Source organism: Trifolium pratense, linkage group LG2, assembly GCF_020283565.1.
Source record: "Trifolium pratense cultivar HEN17-A07 linkage group LG2, ARS_RC_1.1, whole genome shotgun sequence".
NCBI lineage: Eukaryota > Viridiplantae > Streptophyta > Magnoliopsida > Fabales > Fabaceae > Trifolium > Trifolium pratense.
In genome coordinates, this window is record NC_060060.1 from 55,548,889 (window position 1) to 55,568,659 (window position 19,771).

The window sequence follows — 19,771 nt, forward strand, 5'->3', positions numbered from 1 at the left end:
CGGCCAAATTTGACTTCATTTCTACGTTATATCATGGAACGCAATGCAACTGTAATTTAACAACCAATTTGCTATTACCAAGCACAAGCCGAGCTTAATAAGTTTATTTCGAAAATTGTAACAATGAAATCAATGTGCACAATAAAATACAATAAAATCAGAACGAATCAATGTGCCACATTTGTAAATATATTTTCAGCCTAGGACCATCCAAAAAGAGCACGGACTACACCAATAACATCACCCGCGACTAGAGCCTTCATCGTTTTCTGTTTTGTATCAGTATAAGGTGGGTACCTTATTGATCCATCGCATGTAAAACCGCGATAAAGAACTGCCTTTCTATGAGTAAAAGCATCAAAGGAGAATTTTCCATGGTATGCACCCATTCCACTCTCGCCAACTCCCCCAAATGGGAAAGCATGAACCACAAGCTGCACAAGGAAAAGGAAAAAACATATATAAATAATGTTGCATGACAAAAATATATGAACTAAATTATAAATTCATGAAAATAAAAAAAATAAAAAAAGAAATATTACATGTAAGACAGTGTCATTGATAAGCAAACCCCCGGCCGAAACATTCTTCACAAATTCCTCCTTGAACTTGTTGTCGTTTGTAAATAAATATGCAGCAAGCGGCTTTGTTCCTTCGTTGATGAAATCAAAGCTTTCTTCCAGCTTATTCACCTGTTCCAAGCAAGAAAGCAAGTATTATAATTCATCTTCCACTGTTTTAAATTTGACACAAGCTGATGAAGTTATCGATGAATACTTGAGAACTTACCGTGATGATGGGAAGCAATGGACCAAAGATCTCCTCACTCATTATAAGAGAATCTCGTGGAACATCTAATAAAAGAGTCGGAGCAATCCTCCTGTAATTTGATAGTGTCAAGATCCATTGCATTGTACTATATTAAAGCTAAACGAAGTAAACTTAAGTAAGAAGCAAGAAGAGAGCTTACAATTTGCTTTCATCCTTTTGACCTCCACAAACAATCTTGCCAGAAACCTTATTGTCATCCAAGAGCTTTGTCAAGCGAGCAAAATGGTTAGAACTCACAATGCGCGACAAATCAACTGATTCTAATGGATTCTTTCCAAAGAAATTTTCTAATTCCGTTTTTAAGGCATCTACCTGGAAATGAGAGGTACTAAACATTAGATACACAAAGATAAGGACTTAGAATTGTTAACAGATAACTACATAGGGAAAAAATTCATACCAATTTGGGAGCAAAGTCTTTTGTTGTTATAATGTAATCAGGAGCAACGCAGGCTTGTCCGTTGTTGCATCCCCACTTGCCTGAAATTATCCGCCTAGCCGTAACCTTTTAAATACAAATTAATTTAAGTCAATAATGATTTTGAAGGAAGAAGGTTAAGGTAATGTAACAAGTAATCACTAATTAGAAAAGAAAAACGAAGGCTAAGGCTTGGACCCTACTTGAATAAACAACTTAACTAAGCGTTCATGACATAACCGTTTATCATATAAAATCAAATTGTTTTCATATAATCTATAAGTTGTTTTCATAAGCTATTTCATAAAACTTTATGGAAATAAGCTGAAAACAACCTATGGTCTATGGATATGTCATAAGTTGTTTTCATAAGTTTTCTCAAATAGTCTCACGAGCCACAAATGTTTATGGCAGTAGATAAACTAAAATTAGTAAATCCAAACATAGCCTTATTCAATACCTCTAGATTGACATTTGAATCAACAACAGTTGGAGATTTTCCTCCAAGCTCTAGAATAATTGGTGTAAGGTGTTTTGCAGCCGCAGCCATTACTATCCTTCCCACTTTTCCATTACCTGAAAATTCAAGAATTACATATACTAGGAAATATTTATATAACTTGAAAAGGCATGCCAATTGCATATAAATTTTGTCTACGAGAAAAAAAATATTCATAACCATCCAAGAAAAACAGAACAATGAGAAACAAGACAAACCGGTATATAAAATTTTGTCCCACTTTTGTTGCAACAATGCAGTAGTTTCATCAATTGCACCCTCCACAACTCTTACACATGAATTATCCATGTACTCCCCTAACAATTTTGCCAACAGTGCTGAGGAGGCTGGAGCAATTTCTGATGGTTTTAGAACCACAACATTACCAGCTGCTATAGCTCCAACAACTGGATCGAGGGACAACACTGAAAAGATATAGAGAGTGATATTATAGTCTTCATAGATTAACAAAGAAACAAAAAGCTGAAAATATCAGCTCAAAAACATGGAACCCATGACATGTTTGGATAAACAACTTAATTAAGCACTTAAAAAATAAGTTTTAATGAAACAACTTTTTTACTTTGTATGGACGGCCCACCAAAATTGGCACCAAAGGGAATCAAACCATGAAACATTGAGAGGAGCACACTGCAAAATCCCAAGCCAACACCGCTAGGTCATCCCAAGTGGGTTGCGCTTAGAGAACAAGTATTTATCATATACAAAGTTGTTTTGGAAAGCATATGAAAACAAATTGAAAACGACTTATAGACATGTCATAAGATGTTTCTATAAACTATCTCAAACAGCCTCACAAACAGTGTAACAAGTGTTTATGTCATTAGATATGCTCAGATAAGAAAATCGAATGAGATGAAAGGTGAACTTACAAAATGGATAGTTCCATGCAGATATGACTAACACAACACCAAGTGGTTCAGGTACTATTTCAGCTGAAGAAGGAAAGGTTGTGATTGAAGTTTTAGCCTGAAATAATTAAAAGAACTTCATGCGAGAAAATTAAATATACTATATATAATATAAGCAATATAAATGAAAATTTTCTTTCTCATGCTGAAGAAATTAAAGTAAAATAAACCTTTTCTGGTGTCATCCATTGTTTCAATTCCTTTAGCGTGACTTCACAAGAGTTTTTAAACACACCAATCTGCAAAACAAATTGCATCAATTAAGGGTTTAAATTCCATAATATGTTTGTTTAGTTTAGTTACAAATATTACAACTGTTCAGTTACTCGAGATTTTGGATTTTATACATGGATGGTGATGTAGTTGAGTGAAATGGGACGAAGTGATTCTGAGTTTCATCATTTAGATTGTTTGAAATGAAATAAAATAAAAATAAGATAAAATATGATGGGACACATATGACTCACTAAAATTTGTCTATTTTCTTTATTTGTTGGGCCTCTTCCAACTCAATAGTAGATGACAAAATTAATAATTTTATATTAGTCTGATTTTGGATGGAATATAAGTTAAAAAAAAAAAACTGATCTTTGTATGTAAAATATGGATGGTGTTATAATAAATTAAAATCAACAAAATTATCTTGAAAGACATTGGTTGGTTACTATTAATGTTGAAATATCTATCTATAATGTCAACTTAAAATAGTAATGTAAAATTATCAATGTAAATGTCAACTTGCAATAGTAAATCTAAGTTATTGTATTCATAGTTTTAGTAGTATAAATATCACTCTTTGGATCATGTAAAAGACACTCTTGAGAGCAACAAGTAATCTCATAAAACTTCTCTATTCTCTTCATTAGTATAATATATATTTATAGTATTATAACTACATTAGTATTTAATATCATTATATTAGTCCTTTAAGAATACTTAAATATTTGATTTTCTCAACAGATGGTTTCTTTCATTTATATTCATGTATTTGATTTCAACAAAAATACAAAAATTAAGAAAAAAAATTGTTTTTGCATTAAATTTGTCAATAATATGTATTCTCTTTATAAAATTATCCTTTAATTATTAACAGAGATAAATAAATAAAAAATGATTTTCACTATCAGGATCTGGTCCACTAGATCGCATAATCTAGTTCGGAGGTCAGTTTTGACATAAGTAATTACAACCATCTCCCGATCGCAGTTGCAAAGGATCGAATTGTGATCATCCCTACCAAGTTCAGCGTCAATCACCACCGAACCAACTAATGATTGGTCGATGGTTTTTTTGTTCATATATAAATGATAATTTTTTATTTCTCTTCATTTAATTAGAGATATTTTTATATTTTTGTAAAAATTCAACTAATACACTTTAAACTTTGAAAAGAATATAATATCACATCAAACATTTACAAAACAAAAAAAAAATCTTATATTTTTTGGAATGGAGGTAGTAATGAATAAGTTTTATATGGACCCAAAAGTTTGGTCATTTTTTAGTCTCACAAACATAAAAAAAAAGTAAATTTAAAAAAAAAATAATTAAATAATATATATTATTTAAATAATTTATAAGATTTGTTGCATTTAGAGTGTGTGACCAAATGTGATTGTTTTGGTCTCCTGACGATGCAAGAATATCTCGGTAGTAATTAGGTGATGAGAATACGGTTAAAAAAATTAGCAGCTACTTGTTACGGCCTTTCTAGAAGGATCCTGATTTTCATGACATACATTCACGTTTATCGTGAAGACATTAACATGAAAGTAACTTGAGCATGAAGAGAACATTTAAATTAAAATTTAATCACTTATTAGTACCTCATAGACAACAGTTTCAAGTGGTGGTCTAGCAAGATCAGAACGAAGAGCTTCAATAATTTGATCCTCTTGTTCAACAACCATCTCCAAAAAAGCATTCACCTGTGATATTCTCCATTCATAACTTTTTGTCTTACCGGAATTGAAGTTCAACCTCAGCTCCTTCACCAACGACGCCGCCGCTTCTCCGTCAAACACCATTGTTAATTATATATAATTACTGTTACTATTATTTTCTGCGATGATAATGAGATAAGTTGAAATTGTAAATTAGATATGCGTTGAAGTAAAAGATGAAGATATACATATTATAACTCGATTAACCTTTGACACCAACTAGTTTGACGCCAAGTATTACACCTCTTAATAACGTTTTAACCGATATAATTTTTATAAAATTCACCGTTGGATTGAAAGTTTATATCATATAAATCATTTATGTAAAATTTCAGACAAATTCAAAATCATTTGATATGCTATTGCGACATATAAAGATTAACGGCATATAAAAAAAGACGAAATAATTTTGTATTTGTCTGAAATTTTACACAAATGATCTATATGATATAAAATTTCAATCTAATGATGAATTTTATAAAATTTACATCGGTTAAAATATTATTGAGAGGTGTAACATTTGGTGTCAAACTAGTTTGCGTCAATTGATCTGACCCTATATAAAATCCTTTCATATACTATACTAGTCCCTTTTCCCTTGCGAGGCGCGGGATATACATGCATGGCAAATGAAGAGAAGCGAAATAATAATAAGATACCTAGAAACAAAAGTATGAACGCAAAGCATATGTTCAAAGAGATATAAAGTTGTATGTGCATAACAAATTCAAGAGATATATGGTCTGTTTGTTTGTTATATATAAGAATGTGTTGAAAATCAATGCGTTGAAAAAAAAATTGGAAATTAATTAAAAAGATAGTAATTGAAAGGTTGAAAAGATTAGGCGGGCTAATAAACATGATTTAGGCGCCTTAATGTTTCTTGTCTTAATTAAGATAATAAGAATGTGTTGAAAATCAATGCGTTGAAAAAAAAATTGGAAATTAATTAAAAAATAGTAATTGAAAGGTTGAAAAGATTAGGCGGGCTAATAAACATGATTTAGGCGTCTTAATGTTTCTTGTCTTAATATATTAAGGATAAGGATTAAGGATGCATTAAAATCTTTTTTTTGGAAGTTAATTAAAAATAAATAAAAATGGAAAGGTTGGGAGGATTTTTTTTTTTTTTTGCAATGAAGGTTGGAAGGATTAGGCGGACTAATAAACATGATTTAGGCGCCTTAATGTTTATTGTCTTAATATTTTAAGGATGCATTGAATTTTTTTTTGGAAGTTAATTAAAAAAATAGAAATTGGAAGGTTGGAGAGATTAGGCGGGCTAATAAACATGATTTAGGCGCTTAGGCGCCTTGATGTTTCTTGTCTTAATAGTATTAAGGATAAGAATTAAGGATTAAGGAGGCTGAAATGTTTTATTTTTGGAAGTTAATTAAAAAAATAGAAATTGAAAGGTTGGAAGGATTAGGCGGGCTAATACAAAATATATATATGTTCTATGTTATATTAACAACTAAATCTCTATAATCTCTATAATATACATTACGAGATTACCACAGAGCTCTCTCAACATTCTCAAAAGAAAATCCTACGTCATTATTATAGAGCTTTTACTTATGCGGAACTTTTAGCATAAGATCTGTTATTCGAATCTCATTGATAACAATAATTCAATTTTTATAATATTATGTGGAAATCTATTTATTTTTTTTAGGAAACTACCTTATTATTAGCACAAGGCCCGTTGTTCAAATCTTATTGACAACAATAATTTAATTTTTAAGAAAAAAGTATATTGTTGATCATATCAAAATTATGTTGGTTAGGAACCAAAAACAAAATAGAAGATTTTGAGATGATGAAAACATCTCATTTTAATTTTTTATAATCTATGTTTTTTTTTTTTTACAGTTCCTATATAAAAAATTTCATAAACATTAATTATTCAAACCTTTGTAGAGATGTTAATTTATCCATGTGAGTGGAGATCCTCAAATTTTCTCATTTGACGGTTCACGTACGGAGATCGTTTCTTTGTGGTATGGTACTGTAAAAAAAAAAAAGTCTGAGAATAAAAACAAGATCAAAGTAGGTTGATATTCATTAAAAAACTTGATATTCATTAAAAAATAATATAATTAAAATAGCGGGGAGATAGAAATAGAGAGAGAGAGAGAGGTCTCGGCATGTACAGAATAAGAAATAGGGAGTATTTCCATCTCACTATTAAAAATAAATATTGACTAATTAAATTTGAATTATGACCGCGGGAGTTAGCCATATTTTGTGTCCGTCACACTTTCATTAGAACTAGTAATAGACTCGTGCATTCGCACGAGTCGTAACATTACGCCGATAATTTTTCAAGTTACACTTTGCTATATAAAATTTAAAAAAGAAATTATTGCATTAACACATTAAATTGAAAAAAGAAAAAGAAAAAAAAAAGCAAAATACTTTCATTAAGTAGACATTCACTACAACATAGTTTTAGGAAAGCATAATTCAAATTGCATAAAGACATAAATTGTTAAGGGTAAAATAGAATTAATTTTAGTACAATAGTAATCACATAAGCTTAACGAAAATAACATTGTTTTCGTAATACTGATTAATATATATGATAGTTATTTTGAGATTGTCATGACTTCCATGAATCGGTAACATAATTTGTCTTATGTAAGATTTATTTAATATATATGATAGTTATTTTGAGATTGTTATAAGTTTCGTGAATTAGTAGCATAATTTGTCCCATGTGTGATTTATTTAATCTATATGATTGTTATTTTGAGATTGTTAGGAGTTTCAGGATTCAGTAGCATAATTTGTCACATATAAGATTTATTTAGTATATATCATAGTTATTTTGAGATTGTTAAGAGTTTTATGAATCAATAGTATAATTTGTGTCATGTATGATTTATTTAATATATATGATTGTTATTTTGATATTGTTATGAGTTCCATGAATCAGTAGCATAATTTGTCTAATGTAAGATTTATTTAGTATATATGATAGTTATTTTGAGATTGTTATGAGTTTCATAAATCAGTAGCATAATTTGTCCCATGTAAATTACACTACCAATATCGTATTTTATCCCGCGTATTACTTATATAGTAATTGTAACATACACAAAAATACTCTAATTACACTACAAATTATTTTTTTTAGCTTATCAAAAAAAAAAAAACTACAAATTTTTTTAATATGCATTAAAAATATAAATAGATGCTTGGTAGTGTAAAGATTAAAACAAAAATATTTTTTCTACCCCAACAATCTTCTATCTACCCCAACTTTTTTTCTAATATTCCCATTATACCCTTATCAAATTTAAATATATTTTATTATTTTTTCACTTTGTTAGTTTGTAACCTTTTTGGTAGACTGTTAACACCCATCACCCAGTGTTCCGGTACGTTTTTTTTTTTTTTTTTCAGGTTTGTCGAAATTACCGGAACACTTTGAAAAAGTGTTCCGGTTTGTTAAATTTCCAGTTTATTACCGGAACACTTTTCAAAATCGTTCCGGTATTACAATTTTCCAGAAACGTTGTGTGTATACCGGAACACTTTTATAAGTGTTCCGGTAATAACAAAGCGTTCCGGTAAGCATAAACGTGTTTTGTTGAATACCGGAACACTTTTCAAAGTATTCCGGTATACAAAAAAGTGTTCCGGTATACAACCAAGTATTCCGGTATACAAAAGGTGTTCCGGTAATAACAAAGCGTTCCGGTAAGCATAAACGTGTTTTGTTGAATACCGGAACACTTTTCAAAGTATTCCGGTATACAAAAAAGTGTTCCGGTATACAACCAAGTATTCCGGTATACAACAAAGTGTTCCGGTAATTACATATGTGTTCCGGTGTGTTGAACAAGTTGTAAAAAGTGTTCCGGTACATTAAACGTGTTCCGGTATAGCATAGCAGTTTTATTAATTTTTTTTAAATTTTTTTTTTAAAACATATATGGCTCAAATCGGCAATACAAGTCAAATATTAGTAGATACTACAGATGTTTTTACAACTGATCAAAAATTTGCTACACCGGATGCTGTTCTCACATGGGCTCGAGATGTTGGAGATGCCAACAAAGTCAGTATTATCATTACTCGGTCAGATAAAAAGAACGGAATAAGAGGTAGAAATGACAAGTTGATTTTAGGTTGTGATAAAGGTGGAAAGTATGACTCTTCAGAAAGTTCCACGACAACTACATCGAAAAAATGTAACTGTCCATTTAAAATTAGAGCTGCACCTTCAACAGATGGTTCAGGATGGAAAGTTCAGGTTATTCATGGAGTTCACAACCACGGGCTACCTGACCAATATCATGGTCATCCTCGCAAGGCACGTTTAACCGCCGATGAAAACAAACGTGTTCAAGATTTGACAAAGCGTAAAGTAGCACCAAGACACATTATTTTAGATTTGAAAGATCAAAATCCAGAGTCTGTTGATGCCTCACTTGTATATAGGAAAAGACACATGATGCAAATACAGGAAAGAGGCTCCAGAACAGAGCTGCAACACTTGCTGCAGTTGTTAGATGATGGAAAATATGTCAGCTGAAATAGAAGAAAAGATGATGGCTCCGATGTTTTGAGTGATATTTTTTGGGCGCATCCAGATTCAATCAAGTTGTTGAACTTGTTTCCCATTGTTTTGGTTATGGACTGCACATACAAAACTAATAAATATAGACAGCCATTGCTTGAAATTGCTGGCATAACGTCAACTAACATGACATTTGCTGTTGGATTTGCTTACATGGAATCTGAGAAGACTGACAATTATCATTGGGCGTTAGGTAAGTTGAAGCAATTGATTACTAAGCAAGATATATTTCCTAGAGTAATTTTGACTGATAGGGAGTTTGCTTTGATGAATGCAATTAAAGATATATTTCCACATACTACTAATATGCTTTGTACGTGGCACATAATCAAAAAAGTGAATGGGAGATGCACCGTGCATATACCTAAGGATATGCGACAGAAGGTGAAAAATTTGTGGAGAGATGTTGTTGAAGGTCCGAATGAGGTGGAGTATCAGCAGCGGTTGAATGCGTTTCAGCAAGCATGTGTTAATTCAAGCAATTTTGTCGAATATGTCAATAACACCTGGTTGGCCCCTCACAAAGAACAATTTGTTGAAGCATGGACCAATCGAGTGATGCATTTAGGAAACACAACGACTAATAGGTATAATTTTTTTATTTTAAAATTGTAATTATATTTTTCTTTTTTCGGTGTTTAATTGAATATTGTTTGCAATTTGATATTTAGAGTTGAGTCTGCACATTGGAGACTGAAGCAAATGTTGGAACACAGCAAATGAGACTTATGCAAGTGTTTGGAAGGCATGAATGACAACATAATACTAGAAGTTGACAAAATTAAGAAGTCTTTTCAAAAGAGTTTTTACTATGCAGAAAAGACACACAACAGTCCATTTTTTCAATATTTAAGAAACTTTGTCTCCAGGGCAGCTATGACACTAATTTCTGATGAGATGAAGAGAATTGACATTGTTGGAACAGATAAAAACTTGTGTGGTTGCAAACTTAGGTCAACATGTGAGTTACCTTGTGCTTGTGAATTGAGTGGATATACAACCAGCGGTGTACCGATACCATTAGATTCAGTTCATGGTCACTGAAAGAAATTAACTATGGAAGAACCATTGGAGGATGACATAGAGGATGGATATGAGTTGGACATGAGTAATGCAATGGAGGCAATATGGACTCGATTTCGGTCACTTGATATTGTTGGTAAAAGAGCGTTGAAGAGTAAAGTGTTTGAACTTGCTTATCCAGCCTCAAGTTCATTGCGTCCACCACCTGAAAAAATAAAAACCAGAGGAGGAGTGAAGAACAAAGATAAAGGCAAAGCACCAAAGGGTTATGATGTGTACCGTGATCCATCATACTTTGAACATGTTGAAAGAGAATATGGTGATTCACAAGGTGACTAATTTATTTTTGTTATAATATAGTTATTGTTTATATTTTTATTTCTTATTTTTATATATTCAACTTATTTTTTTTCTACATAAATCAAGGTACATCAAAGAGGTCGCGTACACAACTATCTCAGCCATCTCAGGATCAACAAGCTCAACCATCTCAAAAGCAACTATCACAAATGTCTAAAAAATTGACATCTCAGAAGTATCTGGGGCAATTTCCTGATCATATACATCCACATATTGTTGACATTATTGAAGTGTTAGGAGATGGAAATTGTGGTTTTAGAGCTGTTGCATATTTACTTGGTTACACAGAGGAAGGTTGGCCCATCGTCCGCCGAGAGTTACATGAAGAGCTGACAAATAATAACAGTTTGTATGAGAAATTATTCAGACAAGGTTTACAGGGCGTTAGAGATTCGCTGGTAGCAAATAGATGGTTCACCGTACCTGCTATGGGTTACTTGGTAGCAAATAGGTATAATGTTATTTTAGTCACTTTGGGTAAACCTAGTCGGACCTTCTTTCCTATGATGACTTCATATTCCTCTTCAGCAAGGTTTTTTTGTATCGGTTTTGTCGGTGGAAATCATTGGGTGCCGGTAAACATGTCAAAGGGATTTCCGTTGCCCGAAGTTACAGCTGATTGGAAGAAATTTCGTTCACATGAGGCAACATCTTGGATGTCAAACTTAAACGGACGCCTACAATATTGGCAACTTCTAAATCCTCCGGTGAAACCTCCTAATGGTGTTATGTCTGTTGATTAATTTTTAATTTTATGTCAAACATTTAAATATTACTTATTTTCATGTAATGCAAAACTTCTCTTGAAGAGGTTTTGTTTAGAAACTCATTTGGCTTTGTTATAAATCATTGTTTTTGTAGTTATTATTAGTATTATTTAATTGGATAAGTAATATTTGAATCATTGAAGAGGTACGTGATTAAAAGAATAATAATTACTAAATTTTATCCGATCATCATCATATTTTCAAAATATAGCATAAAAATATCAAGCAAGAAGCAACAAATGTCAATGGCATGCAAAGTAATACCCCTGTTTGTTAAAATGCCAAATCACTAGTGCTAATAATACAAGAAAATCACACACAAGAAAATCATCCAAATTAATAATACAACACGGAAAAAAAAAAAGGTCATGGATGTTCACCACGAGCCACATCCAGTGCTAAAAAAAGATCTTCAAATCCCTCTTCATCTCTGTCGATATTTAAATGCGAGACAAACCTCTCCAATGCGGAACCAATCATACCTCTCCATCTTCGTTCGCATTGGAGGTCATCCTCTGCTGGAGCTGGTGCATCTGCTTCCATCGGATCATCTTGTGGTGCCATATACTGTGGAACTGGCTGTGCTCCATGTGGTCCATCAACAGGGCGACATACTATAGGATGTGATACCATATAGTACCACGGCAAGTAATCAGCTGCAGCCTCAGCAGCATATGTCGCTGGACGTGTGGGCTGAACGATCCGATCAACAACGATGTCATAACCGATCCAGTCACTATCAATAACATCAATGGCAGGAGCTGGAGGTGGTGGTGGTGGTATATACTGAACGTAGCCAAACTGCCTAATACATCTCTCAGGCAAGTAACGAACTACAGTGCAGCCACGCAGATATCCACTATACATACTCACCAGGTCAAAAGGAAATGCAGCTCTATGGTCTTCAAACGGACGCCATATAACGTCATCCGGGGTCAATGCATCCAGTACTGGTCGATAAGCAGGAAGCTTCACATTCCCTTGCCTATACCTCCACCGCCTAGCTCGAGGTAAACTCGCACCAGGAATATCACAGTCAATACCAGACTCAGCCCGCCTTCCAAGGGTAGGGAAATACTCGTGAATCCAACACTGTTACAACCAAAATTTTCATTATTTCAATAAGCTGAAAAATAATAATGCATCACTTTTTACGGACAGATACATATAGCAGCAACACACATAACATACTCATGAAATGAAAATAATTAAGAATAATAATTACTAAATTGTTACATAAAACATGAAATGAAAATTATCAAGAAAATAGTAGCTGAAAAATGAAACGGATATTAAATACCTGTAAAAGTGTCGCATACCCAGCGAGCCCCTTTGTGGTAAAGATAGAAGCATCATTCAAGGTGTCATATAATTCAACCAAGGCAATTGCACCCCAAGCAAATCTACTACATGTAGACAAAACCCTAAACATCGGTAGATATTTTGCATCCACGCGTGTAAAACTCTTGTCAGTGCAAATGGTACAGCCGATCAACAACAACAAATACGACCTAGCAGCACAATCATAATTCTCAACTTCACACTGCCTTATGTAGTTATCAAATAGCCATTGTTGAGAAAAATATCCACCTCGCTGCTTTCTTGTCTCTCTGGCCGCACACTGAAGACTGACACCCAACAATTCAGCTGCAAGTGCCGCAGCTTCTTCCTCTGTGAACGATGACGGTGTGTAAAAGTCACCCCTAATCGGAATATGCAACAAACAGGCAACATCATCTAGTGTAATTGTCATTTCACCGAATGGCATGTGAAATGACGATGTCTCAGGGTGCCATCTCTCAACAAATGCGGATATAAGATTCGGATCGACCTTGTTCAAACTGGTCCGCTTAAGTGATCTCAACCCAGATGCAGTCATCCAACCTTCAACATATCGTGGATGTTGATTAGGAACCCATTCGGCCAGTTTGCCACCGAGAGATGCTATCTTTAATTCAATTCTTGGTCCATGACGTTCCTACATTATATGAAAAGGATTATAAATAAGTTTATCACAATTACAACTTTTTTGGTCATATTATGGGTGACAGAAACCAGAGAATAGTGTAGTAATTAAGTAAACAAAACAAAACAAATGCAATAAGGCAGCAAGTAAGTGAACAAAACAAATGCAATAGCTATTTATAAATAATACTAGGTTACGAGTGTTACCAAAACATTAAGTGAATTTTTTCATAATTTTTGACCTGAGATTCTTTCCCAAAACATTAAGTGAATTTTTTCATAACATTGATCATAAGATACATCCTACTGCTATACATTTCATTGAACTTTAACTAAAACTATAAATAAAAATTGATTACCTCGCCAAACCATACATGACGAGCAACGTGCTCATGATACCGTGTCAGATGACTAGTATCAATCGGTCCTCCAGGCCACACCACAGGCTGCACCACAGGTTGCACCTCCGGCACAAGCTCCTCCTCCTGCTGCTGCTTCTCCTCCTCCTGCTGCTCCTCCGCCTGGCACCGTAGAAACTCTTCATGTCCGATATCTTCGGAACGCCTAATTCTACCATCGCGTCCTCTGATACGCGCCACTGAAAATAGAAAACAAAATTCATTAATAAAAAATGCAAATACAGTTTAAAAATGCATACCGGAACACTTGGGTTTGAGTATTCCGGTATGCAAACAATAACAAGCGAAACAGATGAGAAATTTTCATACCGGAACACTTTCGTCTATGTATTCCGGTATGAATATTCATACCGGAACACTTTCGTCTATGTATTCCGGTATGAATATTCATACCGGAACACTTGAAGTGTTCCGGTATGAATATTCATACCGGAACACTTGAAAAAAGCGTTCCGGTTTGTTATTCGTACTTACTCTCTCAAATTCCTCTTTCACAACACCGGAACACTTTTTTGAGATGTGAGTGGAAAATAAATTTTTTTTTACGGTTTTACTTTATATAGGAGGGCATTTTCGTCATTAAAAAATTTGTGTTGGGGTAGATGGAAGATTGTTGGGGTAGAAAAAAAAAATTCAGATTAAAATGGGACAAAGCCCGGCCCACAATGCCCATTTGCTTCCCAAAACAAACAAAAAACAAAGGGAACGATCCGGTCCGTCTGATGGATCAGACGTTTATGATTTGATCACAAAGGTAGACACCAGGCCGTTTGATTAATCCAACGTCTGGGATCTAAAGTCATACGGTGCACGCGAGTTAAACCTGATCAACAGAGTATAAATACCCAAACCCCTTCAGAATTTTCATTCTCTCATTTTCTTTCTCTCTCTCTCTACCCCCTCTCTCTCTCTCTCTCTCTCTCTCTCTCTCTCTCTCCTTATTCTTGGTGTTCTTCAAGAACATGAACATTTTGGTTGAACTTCAACTGGACCACCAGTTTTTGGCGGTGGGCTGCCGTGCCGTCTAGACTCCGGCAGCGGTTCCGCCGTGCCGACCACCGCCTACCACCACCAAAACCCTAAAAAATCCAAAAAATCCCAAATCACTTTTAAAAACACTTATTCACCATTTTAAGTACAAATCAAACATTACAAACAACGAAATATACACAAACAATTTCAAAATCCGAAAAATGGTTTTCTTTTTTTTGAGTGGAGGTAGTTGTATCTCCGGCCACCTTCATCAAGTAAGCTTTCTTCTGGATTTTTTTTTTTTTTGAATCTGGGTGTGGCTTCTTCTCCTCTTTTGCAACAACAAAGTTAGAGACATAAAAAAATCAGATCTAGTTTTTTATTAGTTTATATATTTGTAGATAAATGTTGGTCCTTTTGTTGGTATCATAAAAGACTTCATTTTTTTTTTACATTTATATGAAATTCCTTTTGTTTATAAATAAATAAAAAGATGTCTTTTTTAGATAAGTTAGTTATTTTTTGTTTGGTTTGTTGATGTTTTATGTTGATTCATATACACGTTTATATTTATTTTTCATATATGTTTCTGTTTGTTTCTTTGTTTTTTCATATATGTTAGTTGAGCGCACATAAGATTTCAATTTTTTTGCAATCAATTGATAATAGCTTTTTTTGGAGACTATGTCCCATATTTTATTTTTATGGCTTAATTACTTAAATGGTCCCTTAAAGATCTTTTAGGTTTTACAATGGTCCCTTAAAGAAAAAAATGTCCAAATTGATCCCTTAAAGATTTTTTTGTTAGTTATTTTGGTCCTTTCCGTTAATTTTTTCAAAAAAACGTTAATTTTCCACTGGTCCACTGTTACTAATGGTGTACCACCAACATTCAATTTTGTTTTCCTTCTTCATCTTCTCCTTCATTTGTTCTTCATCTTCATGAACATTTACATAAACTTCAACAAAAAAATTCGAAATCTTTAAACAAACTCAAAATAGACACTTCAACTCAGAGAATTAAAATCCAAAACCACATAAATTAAACAAATACATGTCCAGAAATCCAGAAAAGAAAGAAGAAAAATAAAACAGTTAGGGAAGAAAAAATCCAGAAAAAAAAAAAACTAGATCAAATCCAAATCAAACTAGATCAAATCCAAATCAAACAACAAATCCATTATGATCTGTAAACAAAAATATCACAAAAATAAAGTTCAAATCTCAAATTTCAAAACCCACTAGAAAAAGAAAAGCTTCAATCCAAGAACATATCAGATCTAGTGGATCACAGAACATATCAAAATGAAACCATGAGAGAGAGAGAACGACGATGGAGTGGAGGTTGCGTGCGGCTGTCGACAGAGATGGAGGTAGCGGAGGGGGTGATGACATTAGTCATTACATGGAAATAAAGACCATTTTCAAGTATTTTTAGAGGTTTTTGACCTAAATCATGAAGAATGAAACATTGATTTGAAGCTACATGCGAAGAAAGATAGCAAATGAAAATTGGTGGATTGTATAGTATTTTTACGCCTAAAACGGAAGTTTTTCCGCCTGGGGCGGAAATTTCACTGAAGAACCAAGATTGCTCTCTGTTTTGCCGTTTCAGGCGGAAAAAGCTGTGCCTGAAACGTAATTCTTTACGCCTGAGGCGGAAATTCTGTGCCTCAGGCGGAAAACGTTACTTTTGATCATTTTTATAAAAAGGAAACATCAGATCTGGATCATTATCGAATTTTAAACACTGAGAACAGCATTTGGAGCGATTTTGGAGGATCAAGAGCGACCAAGCAAGGATTCAAGTGTGGAAACACATCAAGATTCTTCTTGTAATTATGCTTTCTTTCATTTTATTTGATGTAATTTCTGAATTTGCAATGTCTAGCTAAATTCTCATGATTGGTCCTTAGGTGATTCTAATTACTTTTGATCTTGAACTATGTGATTGTCATATGATATGATTAATGAATTACGAAGTTAGTTTCTATTGATTGTTCTTTGTGCTTAATGCTTTGTATGAATTCGCGACTTATATGATGATTGCAATGATTTGTTTTACTATGACGATAGGAATAACTCATCGATCTAGGAACGATTGATCAATTAATTTTCACTTAAGAAATTTTGGATTGTTAATTGAGATTAAAAGATTAAAGGTTGTAAACCTCAATTGATCATAGATTACCTAAGACATTAGGAATCGATGATCAAGGGAGAGGATTATGTTACCAAGACATTGGGCATAATCATTTTTGATTTAATCTAATCATGAAACTAATTTGAATAATTCGTTATCATACATGGCGTTACCAAGAGAAATAGTAATTAGATGACCCAAAAAGGACCAATCGCTTTTCTTACATCAATCTAAACACCAAAGAAATTCTAAAGTTTTAAAATTTAAACTTGAAACCAAACAAGAACCCCCTTTTTACAATTTATGTCAATTTACATGAGTATGTCTTCAATTTACAATTGATTTACAACAATCCCTGCGGAGAGAACGATTTTATTATACTACTTGACGGCTATTTAGTACACTTGCTAAATTATCATCAAGTTTTTGGCGCCGTTGCCGGGGATTGTTGATTAAATCAACAAGGCAATTGAGTCATACTTTTAAATTTTATTGTTTTATTGATTAAGTTTTTGTTTATTTTAATTATAAATATATATAAAAAAAAAAATAATATAAGTTCTGAATTTTATATTCATTTTCATTCTTGTGTAGTGCAGTTGCTTCTTAAGGTATTTTCTGGTTGTTTATGCAAGGTAGGAAAGTAGCAAGAGAACTTGTCTTTGATCCTGAAATAGAGAAAACAGCTAAAGCAAACAGGAAAGCAGTTCGGTTAGCCCGAGAGGCTGCCCGGTTAGCAGGTGTTGCACAAGAAAGTAGTGAAGAAGCGGTTTCTAGTCCAAACACATCGGACAACGAAGCCAACATCATGGCTGAAAATCCACCACCACCTCCACCAGTTGTGCCTGAGAGGATGTTAGGTGACTATGGGCAAAGAAACAATGGAGAGCTTGCCAATCTGGGTTTTCAACCGCGAAATCATGTGTCATTTGATATCAAGAATTCAGTGCTCAGCGCCCTCAAAGAGAATCAATACTCAGGGGCAGAAACACAATGTCCAAATCTCCACCTGGAGCATTTCTATGAAGCTTGTGACTATACAGACCCACCAGGAGTATCTGAATCAGATAAAAGATTAAGGCTTTTCAAGTACTCGTTAACTGGAAGAGCTAAAGACTGGCTGGACACAATACCACCTAACACCATCAATACTTGGCAAGAGCTAGAGATGAAGTTCATGGATAGGTACTTTCCAATTCACAAGTATTTGGAAAGAAGAGCTGACATTACAAGTTTTGAGCAAGGAGACTCCGAAACATTGTATGATGCCTGGGAAAGATTCAAACTGAGCCTGAAGAAGTGTCCTAAGCATGGGCTCGATAGTCATACTCAAATGCAGCATTTCACACAAGGATTGAGAGCTCAAACTAGAATGTTTCTAGATGCATCGGCAGGTGGATCTTTGAAAAATAAAAATCAAACTCAAGCTAGAGAGTTGGTGGAGTCCATGGCTCAAAATGAGTACAGAGTTGAAAATGATCGTGGTGCAAAGAAGAAGGCAGGCATGATAGAGCTCGATACTCAAACTGCTCTTTTGGCCCAATCTACATTGATGAATTCTCAAATGGCAGCTGTGTTGAAACACCTCACTAGCACTCCTAATGCCCAAATGCCAGTCATGGCAGCTAATGAAGTGAAATGTGATTTTTGTGGACAAGGGCATGCTAATGGCCAATGTTTTCCTGAAGGGTCAGAAGAGGCAAAGTACCTAGCCAACTTCAAAAGGAACAACCCAAAGTATGATCCATATTCAAACACTTATAACCCAGGTTGGAGAGATCATCCAAACTTTGGTTGGGGAGGAAATCAAAACTCAAATCAATCTCAACAACAATCTTCTTCACAAAACTCCCAACAAAGGAGACCTTCTCAATTAGAGGATACACTTACTCAATTCATAAAGGTGACGCAAGGGAACTTCGAAGCTATGAAGGTTAGCCAAGATCAAATGAAAACCAACCAAGATATTGCCAACAAGAATCATGAAGCTTCAATTAAGAACTTGGAAACTCAAGTTGGGCAATTGTCAAGGCAATTCGCGGCTACTCAAAATAATGGTTTTGAAGGTTCTACAAAGGATAATCCGAGGAATGAAAGTTGCAAGGCGATTAATTTGAGAAATAGAGTGGTTCCTTCACCTGAGATTGTAACGAAGAAAAAGAGTGAGCCTAGTGTTGAGGGAGTGAAAGAAAAAAATAATGTTGAGGGAGAAGTTGAACATGAGAATGAGGGAGAAGTTGAGAATGAGTTAGAAAAAATGATTGAGAGTGAGAAAGAGGAGTTAGTTGAAGATGAGAAAGAGAAAAAAATTGAAAAAGAGAATGATGAGAAGTTAGTTGAAAAGAAAGGCAAGGGTGTAGAGGAGAAAGAAAGTTCTGTCCATGCTAAATTGCCATATCCGCGCAAGAAGAAGGCAAAGGCTAATGATCATCAACAATTCAAAAAATTTATGAAGATGCTTCATGATCTCCAAATTAACATTCCTTTTGCTGAAGTGTTGGAACAAATGCCTGTCTATGCCAAATTCATGAAAGATCTCTTGACAAAGAAAAGGAAACCTCTTGATGATGACACAGTTGATATGACAGAGGAATGTAGCGCCATAATTCAAAAGAAGCTTCCTCAAAAGAAGAAAGATCCGGGAAGTTTTACTATCCCATGTTCTATTGGCAACATTTCCGTTGGTCGAGCTCTATGTGATTTGGGAGCAAGCATAAATCTCATGCCATTGTCAATGATGAAAAAGATTCCGGGAGCCGTTGCTAAACCTACAAAAATGCAACTCTCTTTGGCTGATCGATCAATAGTACATCCATATGGCATACTACATGATGTGTTGGTAAGAGTTGCGGAGTTTGTTTTCCCGGCGGATTTCGTCATCCTTGATATGGAAGATGATGCAGATGTAGAA

At 34.0% G+C, this 19,771-nt stretch overlaps 4 protein-coding genes across 7 annotated transcripts; 2 read left to right on the top strand and 2 right to left on the bottom strand.

Moving 5' to 3' along the window:
* Window positions 1-50: 50 nt before the first annotated feature.
* On the bottom strand, window positions 51-3,069 carry LOC123903988 (aldehyde dehydrogenase family 3 member H1-like). 4 transcript variants are annotated; one of them, XM_045953681.1, is made up of 9 exons: window positions 2,851-3,069; window positions 2,642-2,738; window positions 1,967-2,173; window positions 1,710-1,825; window positions 1,232-1,336; window positions 971-1,143; window positions 790-880; window positions 543-692; window positions 51-434 (listed from the first exon to the last, which is right to left on the bottom strand). In XM_045953681.1, the coding sequence occupies exons 1-9, from the start codon at window positions 2,935-2,937 to the stop codon at window positions 201-203; spliced, it is 1,260 nt and encodes a 419-aa protein (XP_045809637.1). In that variant the 5' UTR covers window positions 2,938-3,069; the 3' UTR covers window positions 51-200. The 4 variants fall into 4 exon arrangements, with proteins under 4 accessions (XP_045809637.1, XP_045809638.1, XP_045809635.1 ...); XM_045953682.1 differs by having other exon boundaries at window positions 2,642-2,704; window positions 2,851-2,919; XM_045953679.1 differs by having other exon boundaries at window positions 1,710-2,173; window positions 2,851-3,054.
* A 5,494-nt stretch (window positions 3,070-8,563) lies between these two features.
* Window positions 8,564-9,166, top strand: LOC123904989. The gene has a single exon (XM_045954591.1). The coding sequence runs from the start codon at window positions 8,564-8,566 to the stop codon at window positions 9,164-9,166; it is 603 nt and encodes a 200-aa protein (XP_045810547.1).
* A 1,139-nt stretch (window positions 9,167-10,305) lies between these two features.
* On the top strand, window positions 10,306-11,413 carry LOC123903989. Its single transcript, XM_045953683.1, has 2 exons — window positions 10,306-10,565; window positions 10,661-11,413. The coding sequence occupies exons 1-2, from the start codon at window positions 10,316-10,318 to the stop codon at window positions 11,335-11,337; spliced, it is 927 nt and encodes a 308-aa protein (XP_045809639.1). The 5' UTR covers window positions 10,306-10,315; the 3' UTR covers window positions 11,338-11,413.
* Window positions 11,414-11,550: 137 nt separating this feature from the next.
* LOC123904990 (protein MAIN-LIKE 1-like) lies at window positions 11,551-14,136 on the bottom strand. The gene is made up of 4 exons (XM_045954592.1): window positions 14,055-14,136; window positions 13,686-13,924; window positions 12,662-13,339; window positions 11,551-12,453 (listed from the first exon to the last, which is right to left on the bottom strand). The coding sequence occupies exons 1-4, from the start codon at window positions 14,134-14,136 to the stop codon at window positions 11,728-11,730; spliced, it is 1,725 nt and encodes a 574-aa protein (XP_045810548.1). The 3' UTR covers window positions 11,551-11,727.
* Between the last annotated feature and the right edge of the window lie 5,635 nt (window positions 14,137-19,771).